At 35.7% G+C, this 15,097-nt stretch overlaps 1 protein-coding gene across 1 annotated transcript; it reads right to left on the reverse strand.

Annotated features, from left to right (window-relative positions):
• Positions 1-719: 719 nt before the first annotated feature.
• LOC137738924 (protein IQ-domain 26-like) lies at positions 720-3,103 on the reverse strand. Its single transcript, XM_068478391.2, has 3 exons — positions 2,444-3,103; positions 1,651-1,857; positions 720-1,565 (listed from the first exon to the last, which is right to left on the reverse strand). The coding sequence occupies exons 1-3, from the start codon at positions 2,855-2,857 to the stop codon at positions 978-980; spliced, it is 1,209 nt and encodes a 402-aa protein (XP_068334492.2). The 5' UTR covers positions 2,858-3,103; the 3' UTR covers positions 720-977.
• Positions 3,104-15,097: the final 11,994 nt, after the last annotated feature.

Raw genomic sequence — 15,097 nt, forward strand, 5'->3', positions numbered from 1 at the left:
AGCTGTAATTTTAGCTGATTATTTCTTTAAATTTTTATAATTAGTTAATTTTTCCTTTGAACTTTAACCTTAGCCGATTACCCTCATGAACATTTATAAATAGCTAGTTTTCCCATTAACGCTAGATTTTAGAATATTTCATCCAATTTTCCATCCATTTTGATTACGCAAACGACACATGACAACTGTATGAGGGCAAGAAGAATAGAAAATTGGATGGATAAAAATTGGATGAAAATTTTTAAAACCTAACACTTGGGGGGGGGGGGGGGAATTGGCTATTTATAAAATTTTAGAAGGGTAACCTGCTAAAGTTAAAGTTCATGGGGAAATTGGCCAATTATAAAGTTCAGGAGGAACCGCTAAAATTAATGTTTAGGAGGCAAAACGAAAAATACCTCCGGTAATAAACTGTTTTTTGCCACTTTAGTCTTGGTTATTACAAGTGACACTAGAAAATGAAGACTTTAACGTAAGAACTTGAATGATAACAAATGATACTGAAGAGGGGAGACTCGAACACAATACCTTAGATAAAATGATAAGCGTGAGATTCGATTTTTAACCATTTTCGTTTAAATACAAGCAATACCAAGGAGGCAACACTCAAAACAAGACCTTTCTTAATCACCTTAGCTTTGGAAGCAATCACTTTTTCCACTGGTACCTCTGTGATCATTCTATAGCAAACAAAACATTTGGATTATAAGAAAATAACATGTAGAACCTCCTTCCATTTCATTGACTCGTAACTCATGAAGGCACAATTGGAAAGAAAGAAACTTGAGGAAAATAAAAAGCAAAAGAATTTACACAAGAACTCTGTGTTCTAATTCTACCCTATTCATTGACGCTAGAGTGAAAAATAAGGCATGGAGAAGTTGTTCTCCTCTCTCCAATCTTTCTTTTCCCTTTTTTTTTTTATTTTTTTTATTTTTTTAACCATCTGCTATGCAGATTTCTCAATCATTCAAGACTTATTCTTCTTCTTCTTGGACTTGATTGCACGATCGATGCATTCGAATGCTGCAGATGCTGTTCCTTGCTGCCATCATTTCGTTAAGCGAAAGCCTCTTCTTAGGCCCTGGTTCCGGCCTTTGCTTCGGGGCGCTGTGGGATCTTGACTTGGCATTAAATGACTGAGTGCTTGACATGTAGTTTGGGAAGTTTGAGTAAGGCCGAAAGAAGCTGTCTCCACAAACACTTTTAGATGGTGTGCCGGGAGCATTAGAACGAAAAGAGGTGGCAAACCGTGGAGTGTTATGGGCAGTCGAGAACTTGCATTCATCACCATTGAAGTACCATTCAAAATCTTGAGGTTTCTGGCTATCAGGTATAGAGATACGAGTTGGCATTGGGCAGGGCAGCGGTGAGGAGATTGTTTGGTAATGCAGGTCTTCGCCACGATCAGATAATATGGTGTTGAATCTACGAGACCTGGATCTCGGCTTGAATGTGTCAATTTCCACAATTTTCGGGCTTTCATCAAAGCTATCAACCGAAGTTTCATAAGTTGCAGATAGCCTCCTGCTATAAAATTCACTTCTTGCATCTGCAAATCCTTCCTGTAAATATATTAACGAATCAACCACATAAATAAGAAGCAAAAAATGTACAATGTGATTCAATTTGGTGAAATTAAAGACTTACAACAGACTTCCGGGCATTGATTTCGGGTAGGAACCTATTCTCTTTATTGAAAGAACGACGCGCACGCTGGTATCGGACAGTAGTCTGTGCTCTAAAAAGAGCTTGCATACTGTAAAGAGTAGCAGCAGCCCGTTTCCGGACAAGAAAGCCTCTAACAAGAGCCTGCAACTTAACCAGTCCTCTAAGAGCACGGTGCGCCTTCCTCGCCTGAAATCAAATTCGATCCAAGATTCAACACAACGATGCGCATAAATAATCATTTCACAGAAAAGGAAAGAAAACCGAAATCATAACAACAAATGGGGTACATAAGATGAAAAACCAAGCCGAAAAATCATTACCAGAAAAAGCAAGAAAACCGAAATCATTAGCACAAATGGGAGGCTGACATTAAAATCATTATCCCGTTTTAAAAACAAGATTTCAAATTTCACACACTTCACATTCGGATATACACAATGATCAAGGAAGAACAAATGTTGGCCGTTCGATTGACAGACGGAAACAAATTTTTGTACTGTTCCATAGGATTTCAAAGCAATTTTGACAAGCTTTGGGAGCAGACACAAACGTAAGACAACAAACGTAAAAGCAAATCTAGCAGTTCCATTGACTGAGGAAGCAGATGTTTGTTCTCTACTGTTCCATTAGGATTTTGGAGAACGATTTCACAACATCAGCAGACACGAAAGTAAAAATTAAGAAAACTAATTCCACAAAACCAACCAAAACATACGTTAAAATTTGTTAACTTTTCACGTAACCAACATTCTCAAAGAAGAAGCAAACGTACCAAATAGCCTCTGAAAACTGTTTGAATCTTCATTGCAGCCCATCTCTCTCTTTTCCCAAACATGATCCCGCCTCCACCGCCATGGCCGCCTTGACTTGTCAGCCTCACAACAGCCACAGCCGCCTGTGCGGCGGCCACAGCGGCATCAGCAGCGGCTGCGGTGGCCGCAGCCACTGCAATTGCGTGCTTGTTCTGCTCCTTCTCCGACTCGGCAAGATAGGATCTGAGCCAGGCAGAGTCAGCAGGGACAGGAAAATTCGGCGGAAGATTGGTGGTAATGTCTTTCCCTGACTTGGCAAAGCTCCACCTTTTCTTCTCCTTCCGGTCGCTGGACACGGTGCTGGTGTTGTCGACGTGGTGTTTCTCTCTCTTCATCCCCAGCAAGCCCTTCAACCATTTTGTAGCTCTCCCCATGTTTTTTGCTATCTCACTTTCTCTTTCTAGAATCTGAAGTTGAAAGCTGGAGAGAGATTTAAAAGGAGGCAGGGGTTAAGTAAAGGACAAGTCAAAAGGATCCAGATGGAGTTTATGAAGAAACAAACACCTACAACGCACCAAATGTAGAGAGAGGAAATGAGGAGAGAGAAACAAGTGAGAGTGAAGAAAGAAAGTCGTAGAGAGAGAGAGAGAGGGAATGTTGAGTTTAAACAGAAAAGTGGTGAGTTGTGCACCTAGGCTATCCCCATTTTTAGTGTCTAGAATTTGGATGAGAGAGAAAGTTTTGAAAAAAAACTAAAATCCAAAAACAAAGGTGGGTGTGTGTGGAGCAAAAGATTAACAAACAGAGAGCAGAAAGGGTTCTGCAAGATCTTTACAGGTTGCAAGCAGAGAAGTGTGGAGCAAAAGATTAACAAACAAAATGCATCAGAGAAATGCTAAGGAAAGGATTAACAAACAAAACACTTGAGTTAAAGATTAAAGATTGGAATTTTATTTTTTTTAATTTTCTTTGTGAATTCTGACAGCTCCTCGTGAAGAACTGTATTACAAGACAAAATCCGTAGCGGAAAGATGCAGATATTCAAAATCAAATTTTATAATTAAAAAAAAAAAAAAACAAAGTTTCAAAAACTCAAAAACTTGACGTAAACAAAACAAGAATTTACAAACTCTCACTCACGTCCTTAAATCTTTAAATTCAAAAAAAGCGCCGGGTTTTACAGTCCCCCGCACTTTGTCCTCTGAATATTCTTGGCAAAACTACAACAACAAAAGACAGTACCACCACCTCCTCCACCGCTTCTCTCTCTCTCTCCCCTCCCACTCTGCGTTCTCTCTATAAATTTCAACTTTCTGGAGCAACGTGTACTCTGGATGAAAGATACCCACTGACAATCCCGTGAACCGCTTCCAATTATTTTTAGAAAGCCTCTCCCTTCTTCTCTTAATTTCAAAACCCTTTTGGGTAATAGTACGCTTCTCTCTCTCCTCCCTCACTCCTCCCTCCCTCTCTCTCTCTCTCTCTCTCTCTCTCTCTCTCTCTAAAAAGAAAATACCCTTCCATAATTAAAGCTTCTCCCTTCTGCAACTGCAAGCCCCCCAACCCTTCCATAATTAAAGCCATAATTTTCTCTGATCTCTATCTCCCTCTTTCTCTCTCTCTAGAAGTAGACTCAGATTGTGTGGAAGTACTAGAGAACTATAGAGGAGGACTATAAAAAGAGCTGGAAAAACAGAGCAGGCATTAAAAGCCCGCTTACCCACCAAAAAATACTTCTTTTTATAGCTTCTTTGTCCCCCAAGGACTAAAGCCTGAGACTTAGCTTCCCTTCTTGGGTTGGAAGCGTTTCCGTATCTTTTTTTCCCAGTGATTCCCTTTCTCTCCTCTCTCTCTATCTCTCTCTCTCTCTCTCTCTCTCTCTCTCTCTCTCTCTCTCTCTAGGATTGTTTACTGAGTCTCTGGCATTCTTTCTGCATCACAATCTCCGAAACAGAGCTCTCTGGCATTTCCCAAATCAGCCCTTATCAAGCAGATCTGAATCCATTTGGGGGGTGCAGACATTGCATATTAAGTAAGTAGGGAGAGAAACGGAGAGAAGGGGACGGGGCAATCTTGGGATTTGAAAATCCATAAATGTTGGGTTTTTGAATTTTTATTTTTTCTTCTTCTGATATTTTGGGATATACCAAGTTAGAGTCGGTGATAAATATGGCACTCTGCAATTGACTGTTTGGAAAAAATGGTTTTTTTTTTTTTTTTTTTTTTTTTTTAATTTTTAATTTTTTATGTTTTATATTAATTTTTCCTTCAAAAAAATTTGACTGAATGCAGGTCCCTTCTTCTTCTTCTCTGCAATCTGGTGTGATGAGTGCTGTCACTGAGTTTTAATTTTTCGTATTATACGCTGTCACATGATGGATAAGGAACCTGACAATAGTATGGATCTTCCTTATTCTTGTTCATTGTTTGGCTAAAATCCAGTACATAATTAAATGCATAACGTTTAACAATAATATTTTAGCATTAATTCAAATTAAATTTCAAAGATTTGGGCGAGATCATAGGTAGAATTTGAAGAGAATGGATTGTGTATGGACACACGTATAATTAAAAAAAAAAAAAAAAAAAAAAAGGGATTGTGCATTTCCTCCACTTTACATGTTACAACCCGTTCTTAATTTTACCATAGATTATGCCCCGAAGTTATGAATTTACAAAAAATGCATCTAAAGGGTTAAGTGTAAATTCTACGTGGACATCTAAGCTTATTTCTTATTATGTCTATTTTCTTGTGTTATTTGAATAGTATACGAACACGAGAGCATAAACTGAACGTATAACGAACAAGTTACACACATTTAAACGCGAGGGGGAAATTTATGGAACGTTTAGAAGTGCTTTTAAAATATGAAAATACTTTTGATGAAAATATTTTTGAAAATAATAACTTAGTAAAAATCCAAGTCAATCCTTAAAAAACAGTTTAAGTATTTCCTGCAAAAAGCATATATTTGATGCTTCTTCTAAAAAAACACTTCAAGTACTTTTGAAATCCAAAATTAATTTTACCAAAAACGCTTTCAATTATTTTAAAAATACTTCCAAACGAGCCCTTCGTAATTTTGGACCCTCAAGTATTAGCTGTTGGAATTGTCCAGACTGCAAGTAGAATTTATTTTATTGTTTCTGTTTAGGATTAGTGCCCCATTTGCAGTGTTCCCTTGTAGGGAACTCCTACACTAAGCCTAGCAGCCCACTAATTTCCTAACCTCTTTCTCTCGCACACCAAACTATCTCCCCAACTATCTCATTCTCTCTCAACACTCCCTCGCTCGAAGAAAACCCCGATCGATTGGTTCAATGAACACCACCATCTCCGACGAATTTCAGACCACCAACACTGCCATTAAAATCTCTTTTCCCCCTGAACTCATATCTTACTTCAGTTTGGAGAAAAACGAACCCTAAACGTCGATTCGAGGAGCTTCAACACAGAGCTACTTTGCCGGCGAGTTTCACTGTTTTCTGAAGAAGGTAAGGCCAAAACCACCATCATTCTCTTCCTCATATTGAGTAGATGAAGTTTTGTTTATTGTATGTGTGAAAAGTGGCGAAGCCAAAAATTGTCGAGGGGAGGGACGAACTTAAAGGAGTGTAATGTTTAAAAAATGACAAACCAATACGGGATAAAAATCAATTGTCGCTAACTTTTCTTGGCATGATGGATTTAGGTTGGCAAGGGTCATTTTGGAGATAGTGTTTACAAATTGCTTCGCGATAATTTGGTAGATAATCAAGCATTTGACGTCTATATCCAAGGACTTATAGTATCGTTTTATTACATAACTGTATAATGGAAAAAGAAAATATTAGACTCTTAATCCTAGAGTAGACTATACCAATATGACTAATAACTAATTAAACTAACAATTCAATTAATCAATACCAAAAATCATACAAATTATTCAATAAACAAAAATTCAATTCAACTAATCAATATGAATAATCATATATGTTATTCAATAATTCAATTAATCAATACTCATAGAGCTCATATCAATTAATCAATAACCATATTAGACCATCTCCAACCCTGACCTAAAACCTAAAAATATTTAGCCCAAAAACAAATTTTCTACTCTAACCCTTATGGCCTAAAATTTTAGCCCAAGATTATCAAAGAATGAATTAAAGCTATTTTTTAATTAACTTTTTAAAATAAAAAAAAAAAATGTAGACTATCCTAAATTAATTTTATGAACATTTTAACCTAAAAATATTTAAATTCCGATAAAGTTTGAAAAATCACTAAATCAATACATGAAAATCATGATAAACCACATAAACTTAATATAAACGACATTTAATAAATCACATAAACTTAATACAAATGACAATTAATAAACCACATAAACTTAAAAAGAAAAAAAAAAAAGACAATTAATAAACCACATAAGCTTAATACAATCGAAAACTCATAAACTTAATAATGATATCCACCATCTTGAATTGGTGATGGACTTGGGTGATAGTTTTGAGATGAATCATCATCTTGAAATATACTCCTTTTGGCATTCCTTCATAAAATGTCCTTTTGCTTACCACGTAATTATTTCTTCCTCTCTGGAATGTATTTGTCGACGTCCTCCATCATCAAATTAATTTCGAACCTTTCTTGCTCCCTATCCCCTTCTTTCTTCATGGCCAAATGCATTTGGGCCGATTCTTCTTGCCGAGAGATATGATTTTTGTTCATTCTTGCAATTTCGCTAACAAGTTGTGCACGTATCGGATTTGGGACTTCCCTTTTCTCTTTGCTTCCTTTTGCCTATCTCTACCCCGGTGCCTTGCAAAAGAAGAAGTTGGGGTCATTTGTTCGACACCTTCATTGTCGGCAAAATTCACTCCTTCATTGACATCATTTGGGGGTGGGGCTTCACTATGAAATAATCTTCCACATTGTTGGTTCGCATCTGTTCCCCACCTCGGACAATCCTTGAGGATGTTCCAAGCATGGTGCAACTTAAAAGCTTGATTTTTTGGTGCAGTTCTTGTCTTGTAAATTGCCATTGCTTTGTCACCCTATGCAACAAATACATAAAAACAATTAGTTGCAAAATACTATTATGTACATGACAACTAAAATATCAACAAAGAAACTCACCATTTCTAAGGCGCCCCTTCCATTAGGCATGTTAACCATGGCTCTCTTCAAACTTCCCTTCCACAAAGTGCATGCTTTGTTGATAATCTTCCACCGATCATAAACACCACCAACTTCCCTTTGACCGGCATTGGAGTTTTCATGAAACTTATCAACGATTTTACCCCACTAAACCTTTCTATTTTGATTCGTGCCGACATCACCATCTTCACTAACAGAAATTCATGCCAAACATAAAGCAATATCTTCGTCAAAGGTCCAATTACGACCTCTAACATGCTCTTTTGCCATCTTAAAAAATTTGGAAATGAGAATTGGAAGAATTGTAGGAGAAAAGTGAGTTTTGTGTGGATGTTTGAACAAATACATTGGTATTTATAGAGTTTTTGGTTGAATTTTAAGTTAAATAATTTTTTTAAATTATTTTAGCAGTTGGATTTAAATTTGGACTGTTAGATTTTTTTTTTTTTTTTTTTTTTTTTACAGTTAGATTTGATTATATTCGATCTAAGCTGTTGGATTCAATAAATATATAAATATAAAACTAAAAAAAAATTATTTGAACCTCGACCGTTGGATTAACCAACGACCCATTTAAATTGAGCGGTTGGATGAAGAAAACTAGTCGTTGGGCTACTTAATGGTCTAACACCCGGGGAAACAACCCCAACTGGGTTTGTTGGGCAGCAGAAATTGCCTAGCGCGTGCAGCACGTAGGTGAGTAGGGAATGGATAGTGGGCTTCACAGCCCCGGTTTCAGTCTCATTTGCTGGGGTCCACTTTGCTTTGTGGCCTAAGACCATCTCCAACTATGACTTAAAACCTAAAATTTCTTCCCCCCCCCCCCCCCCCAAAAAAAAATCTACTCCAACCCATGAGCTAAAATTAACCTAAAACCTAAAACTTATTCTCAGGCCAAATACCAGCCCAATTTTAGGCCACAAAGCAAAATGGGTCCCATCAACTGAGACTGAAACAAAGGCTGTGAAGCCCACTGCCCAGCTTCCACTCGCCCAGACAGAAAGGTCATGCCTGCACGCGCCAGAGAATGACACAAGCCGGGCCCACCCACGTAGGGTTGTCCCCCGGGTGTCAGTCGACTGTGTAGCCCAACGGCTACTTTTTTCAATCCAACGGCTGGATTTAAATGGGCCGTTGGTTAATCCAACGGTCCAGGTTCAAATTATTATTTTTTTTAGTTTTATATTTATATATTTATTGAATCCAACGGCTTAGATCGAATATAATCAAATCTAACGGTAAAAAAGAAGATCTAACGGTCTAAATTTAAATCCAACGGCTAAAATAATTTAAAACAATTATTTAACTTAAAATTCAACCAAAAACTCTATAAATACCTATCTATGTGTTCAAACATCCACACAAAACTCACTTTTCTCCTACAATTCTTCCAATTTTTCTTTCTACCATTTCTTTTCATTTCCAAATTTTTCAAGATGGCAAAAGAGCATGTTAGAGGTCATAATTGGACCTTTGACGAAGATATTGCTTTATGTTTGGCATGGATTTCTGTTAGCGAAGATGGTGCCGTTGGCACGAACCAAAATAGAAAGGTTTTGTGGGGTAAAATCGTTGATAAGTTCCATGAAAACTCCAATGCCGGTCGAAGGGAAGTTGGTGGTGTTTATGATCGGTGGAAGATTATCAACAAAGCGTGCACTTTGTGGAAGGGAAGCTTGGAGAGAGCCATGGTTAACATGCCTAGTGGAAGGGGCGCCTCAGAAATTGTGAGTTTATTTGTTGATATTTTAGTTGTCATGTACATAATAGTATTTTGCAACTAATTATTTTTATGTATTTGTTGCATAGGGTGACAAAGCAATGGCAATTTATAAGACAAGAACTGCACCAAAAAATCAAGCTTTTAAGTTGCATCATGCTTGGAACATTCTCAAGGATTGTCCGAGGTGGGGAACCGATGCGAACCAACAATGTGGAAGATTATTTCATAGTGAAGCCCCACCCCCAAATGATGTTAATGAAGGTGTGAATTTTACCAACAATGAAGGTGTCGAACAAATGACCCCAACTTCTTCTTTTGCAAGGCCCCCGGGTAGAGATAAGCGAAAGGAAGCAAAGAGAAAAGGGAAGTCCCAAGATCCGACACGTGCCCAATTTGCTAGCGAAATGGCAATAATGAACGAAATCCAGTGCCGTCGGCAAGAAGAATCAACCCAAATGCTTTTGGCCATGAAGGAAGAAGGGGATAGGGAGCAAGAAAGGTACGAAACTAATTTGATAATGGAGGACCTCGACAAATACACTCCAGAGAGGAAGAGATACTTACGTGGTAAGCAAAAGGAAATTTTACGAAGGAATGCCACAAGGAGTATATTTCAAGATGATGATTCATCTCAAGACTATCACCCAAGTCCATCACCAAGTCAAGATGGTGAATATCATTATTAAGTTTATGTAGTCTATGAGTTTTCGATTGTATTAAGTTTATGTAGTTTATTAATTGTTTTTTTTATTTTTTAAGTTTATGTGGTTTATTAATTGTCTTTTTTATTTTTTAAGTTTATGTGGTTTATTAAATGTCGTTGGTATTAAGTTTATGTGGTTTATCTTGATTTTCATGTATTGATTTAGTGATTTTTCAAAATTTATCGGAATTTAAATATTTTTTAGGTTAAAATGTTCATAAAATTAATTTAGGATAGTCTACATAAATTTTTTTTTTAAAAAAAGTTAATTTAAAAAAAAAATAGCCTTAATTCATTCTTTGATAATCTGGGGCTAAAATTTTAAGTCAGAATGATTGGAGTAGAAAAGCTGTTTCTGGGCTAAAACCTAAATTTTCTGGGCTAAATATTTTTAGGTTTTAGGTTACCATTGGAGATGGTCTAAAGTTGGGCTTTTATTTGACCCCCATTTGGGTTTTAGGTTTTTGGTTAATTTTAGGTCATGAGTTGGAGTGGATTTTGTTGGGGGGGGGGGGGGGGGGGGAGGGGAATTATAGGTTTTAGCCCATGTGGGTCTTAGTCTATTATCCTATAATTTTATATTAATTAAATAAAAATAAAAATAATCAATTAGGGTTTGAAATAATATAAATTCAGAAAATAAAAAATTTACCTCAAATTTGGGAAGGGGTTGCTGGCTTGGCGTGGCAGTTGGAATGGAAGGCCAGCAGAATATGTTGGGTAGCTGCTGTGGCCTTTTGATGCTTTATAGGATTAGGGCACACATTTGAAAATTGAAAGGATTTGTCATTTGGGAAAAGTGGAACGGGTTGGATGGGAATGGGGACCAGTGGTCCCCACCTCACCTCCCCCCCTCCCTGGGGCGGCACCCCTGCAAGCAATATTATAATTTTTTTTTTTTTTCAAATAGCAAGTGAAATGATACCATTTTACTTTAAAATGCAAAAGCCCTACGAACAATGAGCAGTGCAGCAGTATGAACAAACAGAAATAGCCACCATGTTTTCCAGTTTTCGGCTGAACCAAATAGGCTTAAGACTCACTCCTAGGCTTGTTTTCTGGCGAGCGGAGGGCGACTGTTCCTCCTTGCCCATATGTAGCTTTGCCACTGTATGTGAAATGGTTGAGATTTGATGTAGATCGAAGAGGATTGTCCTTAGTTTTTCTAATGAGTTGCAGAGTAATTCGACAAGGATTTCGGCCAAATCTTGTCAAGTTGGACGATATTGACACCACCAATTGACTCCCCCATTCAAAACCCAAAACTTTGATTTCGGGCCAAGACTTTAGGCCATTTTCAAGGCACTTTCGGCCACTTTTCAAACTCCTAATAGATAAAATCTTATTCATCGTTGTCCATGCTTCATTTTAAAAACCATTGAGAAATGATCTTGTTTTGACTCTATGATGAATTAGGTAAAAAACCTAGAATCCGATGAATTTCTAATCAACAGACTTCGGCGCACAGTGGCCCTGGAGATCGACGAGAGTAAAAAGAAGACAGAATATTCTATCAACGTGATGGAATATTCTGTAACGATGTCAACATATTCCGTCAACCGTGATGGAATATTCCTTATGGCATCAAGATATTCTGCTATCTAGAAGTATATTTTGTCCCCCATGAATATTCCTTTATGTCGACAAAATATTCTGTTTGGTGACCTAAAGCTAAAAGATTTCAGCCACCGTCAGCAGAAATATTCCATCTCCGTTGCATGTCAGAGCATGCATGTTCATGATTATGGATAGGCAAAATACTCATGAGTTTGGGTAACCGTGGTTACCCGCCCATTTAAAGTTCACGGTTACGATTATGGGTAACTGTTTAGACGAACAAACGGTTATGGGTATGACCGTTTATCCGTGAAATTTAAATGGGTGGTTATAGGTATTACCCGCGGTTATAACGGTTATCCATTAGTTATAGGTATTACCCGTAATTATAACGAGTATCTATTTACCTATTTAATTTAATATATATAAAATTAAAAAAAAAATTAAAAATCCAAAATTTTCAATCTCTCCGTCAAACTCAAACAAAAAAATGCGTTCTCATGGAAATGATACGAAAAATAAGTAAATAAACTGAGAATTCCGGGCGCCCCTAACGATGCATGCATACAAAGTTCTAACAGTCAGGAGTTCAATGATCAACAGAAATGTCATGGCAAAGTCAATGTCGAGCAATAGAATATTCAACTATCTTCAAATAATAACTAATTAGACCTCAATGATGCAAAGCCAAATACAAGAGACTGAGCTGAAGAAAAAAAAAGCAAGTAAAACTTAATGTATCGTTCGTAAACTATTATTTCGATTATGAGAATTGTATGAGAACTTAAATGATTAAAATAAAAAAATGCATGCTAAAATGTACTTATAAAGGTATTTAATTATCAGAAAACGAAAATTATGACAAATTTTTCTTTTGTAATTTTCAAATTGTTAAAAATAAAACATGTAGACGGATGAAAAAAATGGTAAATGGGTAAAAAAAGGATAAACGGTTTCAAAAACGGGTAAATGGGTAAATGGGTAAACGGTTATGGTTAAATAGATAAACTGTTATGGATATGGTTAACCGTTTATAAACGGTTATGAGTATAGGTATAACCGTTTATGCAATTACCTAACAAGTAAACGGTTATGCCGGTATGAACATAAACGGTTATAAATAAATAACCGCGTTACCCACTCATCATAACCGTTATCCATCCCTATGCATGAGTCATTTTTTAAACACTTTTGAACTCCCGAATCGAGCAAGCATAGGGAACTTTTGAGTTTTAACTTTTTCCTTGGTTGTTGTTTAAATTAATAATTTGTATTGCGATTTCTCGTAGAGATTAGGGGCGGAGCCACCTTGTCATTGACCGTTGTGACATGTTAATGATTCTCATTAAAATAGTATGTATTATATTATAATTTATTAGTACTTGTTTGATATCCTGTTTAATTTTTTTATTTTTTTTTTATAATTTCTCAAAACATTTTTTAAGAATTTTTCTTGAAAACAATTTTCTTTATGACTCAAAAACTTGTTTGGCATGCGATTTAAAATTTTTAAATCTTACAACTTAAACTGGAGAAATAGATCCAAAAAGAGGGGGTCGAGAGAGAAAGAAGAGAGATCAGGAGAGAAAGTAAGGGATGATTGGACGAAAGAGAAAGAAGTGAGAGGATCGGATGAGATAGAGAGGGAGAAGAGTGAGAGAAAGAACAAAGAGATAGAAGAGAGCAGATTGAAGGAGAGACGAAAAAGGTAAAAAAAAAACAAAAAAAAAAGAGAGAAGGGGGAGAGAGAAATAAGAAAAGAGAAAATAGATTTGGAGTGAGAGGAGAGAAGAGAGAGAAAAGAAACGAGTGATATTAAATTTAAAAACTTTAAAAACTCATTTTTTGTGTGTTTTAGAGAATAAATTATATTTTTTAGTTAATTTTAAATTCAGTTTTTGAAAATAGTCTTATTAAATAAGTTTTTAAAGGCTAAAACTTGAAAATTGTTTTTGAATTTAAAAAGTTGAATTCAAGTAGAGTACCAAATAGATTCTTAATGATCTGCTATATTCATATATATATATATATATATATATATATATATATATATATATATATATATATATATATATATTGATCTTTGTAATCATTAGGGATTAAATTAGTTGACGGAAGAGTCCTAAGATGGTAGAGTTGTTTGTTATCTTTTTGTCTTCTTTCATTATCTACTATATTTATATTATTTAAAAAAATAACACAAACTAATAATGTAATCAATTAATCACCATTAAACTTTTCCTCCATCAACAAAAAACTTTTAAACTTCTCATATTCAGAGAATTGGCCATCTCCAACTCCAAGACAGCAAGCCTTCACTAGTTCATCTTTGGATTTGTTTTTCAATCAACAAATCAATTAGGTAATTCTTAACTCTTAGTTTACAATTTTCTTTAGGATTTTGTTTTTTATATATCAAGAAAGACAACATAGTAATATATATCAAGAAAGATGTCTTCGATAATATGGACAATGATGTGATTATGAGAAGATTTCAGACTATGAAAATTCGTCGAGGGCAATTGTAATAGTATAATGTTTTATGAATACCTATTAAGACTAAGGATTGTTATTTTTGTACGAGTTTTTCTTATTATCTTTTAATTTTATAGTTTTTTAAAGTTGACCCTTTATTAAAAAAATTTCTAGCTATGCCATTGCATATAGGAGAGACTTATTGTTAGAATTTCAAAGGGGAGATGAGGCAGGCGGCTATGACCGACGACTTACCAGTGAGCGGATCTTTGTTTTCAACTATATATATGTCATATGGTTTCTGTAACTGTTTTTACGAATACTCGTATATCATGCCGTGACTTTTATGTAATAAAATACAAAATATTTTGTACATTATTATTATTGTGATTTATGAGCTTTATGAATCTGACTATGGCTTGATCACATACATACTTTATCTGCTCATCATGTATATTTGCACGGTGTTTATAGTCCGAGGTCAGGACTAGATTCATATGTATGTTTACATGCAGCTTTACGTTCACAGTAGATCCATTGTAGGTGCCAGACTGTACTAATTTTTCATGAGGTAACTAAGACTCGTATGTGATGCGCGTAACACTAGCTTCACGTATATGTACTAGAAGAACGTAAATTAACATAACATATTATATTATATTGTTGAGATATTTGTGATGGACCTCTATCCTTGAGATTTTATGGTTTTATTTGGTACTTGATTTTCATACTTACATAGTATAGTTTGGAAACTACGGGTTTTACAGTAAAGGGGTTACTATTTTAAAAAAATAAAAGATTTTAGAAAACTTTTATTTTTGCTCACTCATGTTTTTTGTTTTGCGCCCTTCCGAGACTAGTGGATGTACATTGGTGGAAACGAGGACTGCATTCGCTGAATCTACTTCCTATAATGTAGGAAGTTAATTTTTGTTAGTTTGTATTAACACCCATCTTATCCTTTATTTTTATGCACTCTTATCTATGCTCTAACACTGTATATGTAATAAGGGCTTTTTCCCACACTACGCAGTCTTGTTTTAATTTCAAATTGGGTTTTTATTACAAGT

Source organism: Pyrus communis, chromosome 9 (genome assembly GCF_041283825.1).
Source record: "Pyrus communis isolate YQ-2024b chromosome 9, ASM4128382v1, whole genome shotgun sequence".
In the NCBI taxonomy this organism is placed as follows: domain Eukaryota; kingdom Viridiplantae; phylum Streptophyta; class Magnoliopsida; order Rosales; family Rosaceae; genus Pyrus; species Pyrus communis.

Bases quoted from the DNA above. Each gene is read 5' to 3' on its own strand.
- LOC137738924 (XM_068478391.2), bottom strand. From the start codon at position 2,857: ATGGGGAGAGCTACAAAATGGTTGAAGGGCTTGCTGGGGATGAAGAGA. The intron at 1,858-2,443 runs GTACGTTTGCTT...ATTTGATTTCAG, and splicing joins CAGTTTTCAGAGGCTATTTG to GCGAGGAAGGCGCACCGTGC. The intron at 1,566-1,650 runs GTAAGTCTTTAA...ATATATTTACAG, and splicing joins TCAATGCCCGGAAGTCTGTT to GAAGGATTTGCAGATGCAAG.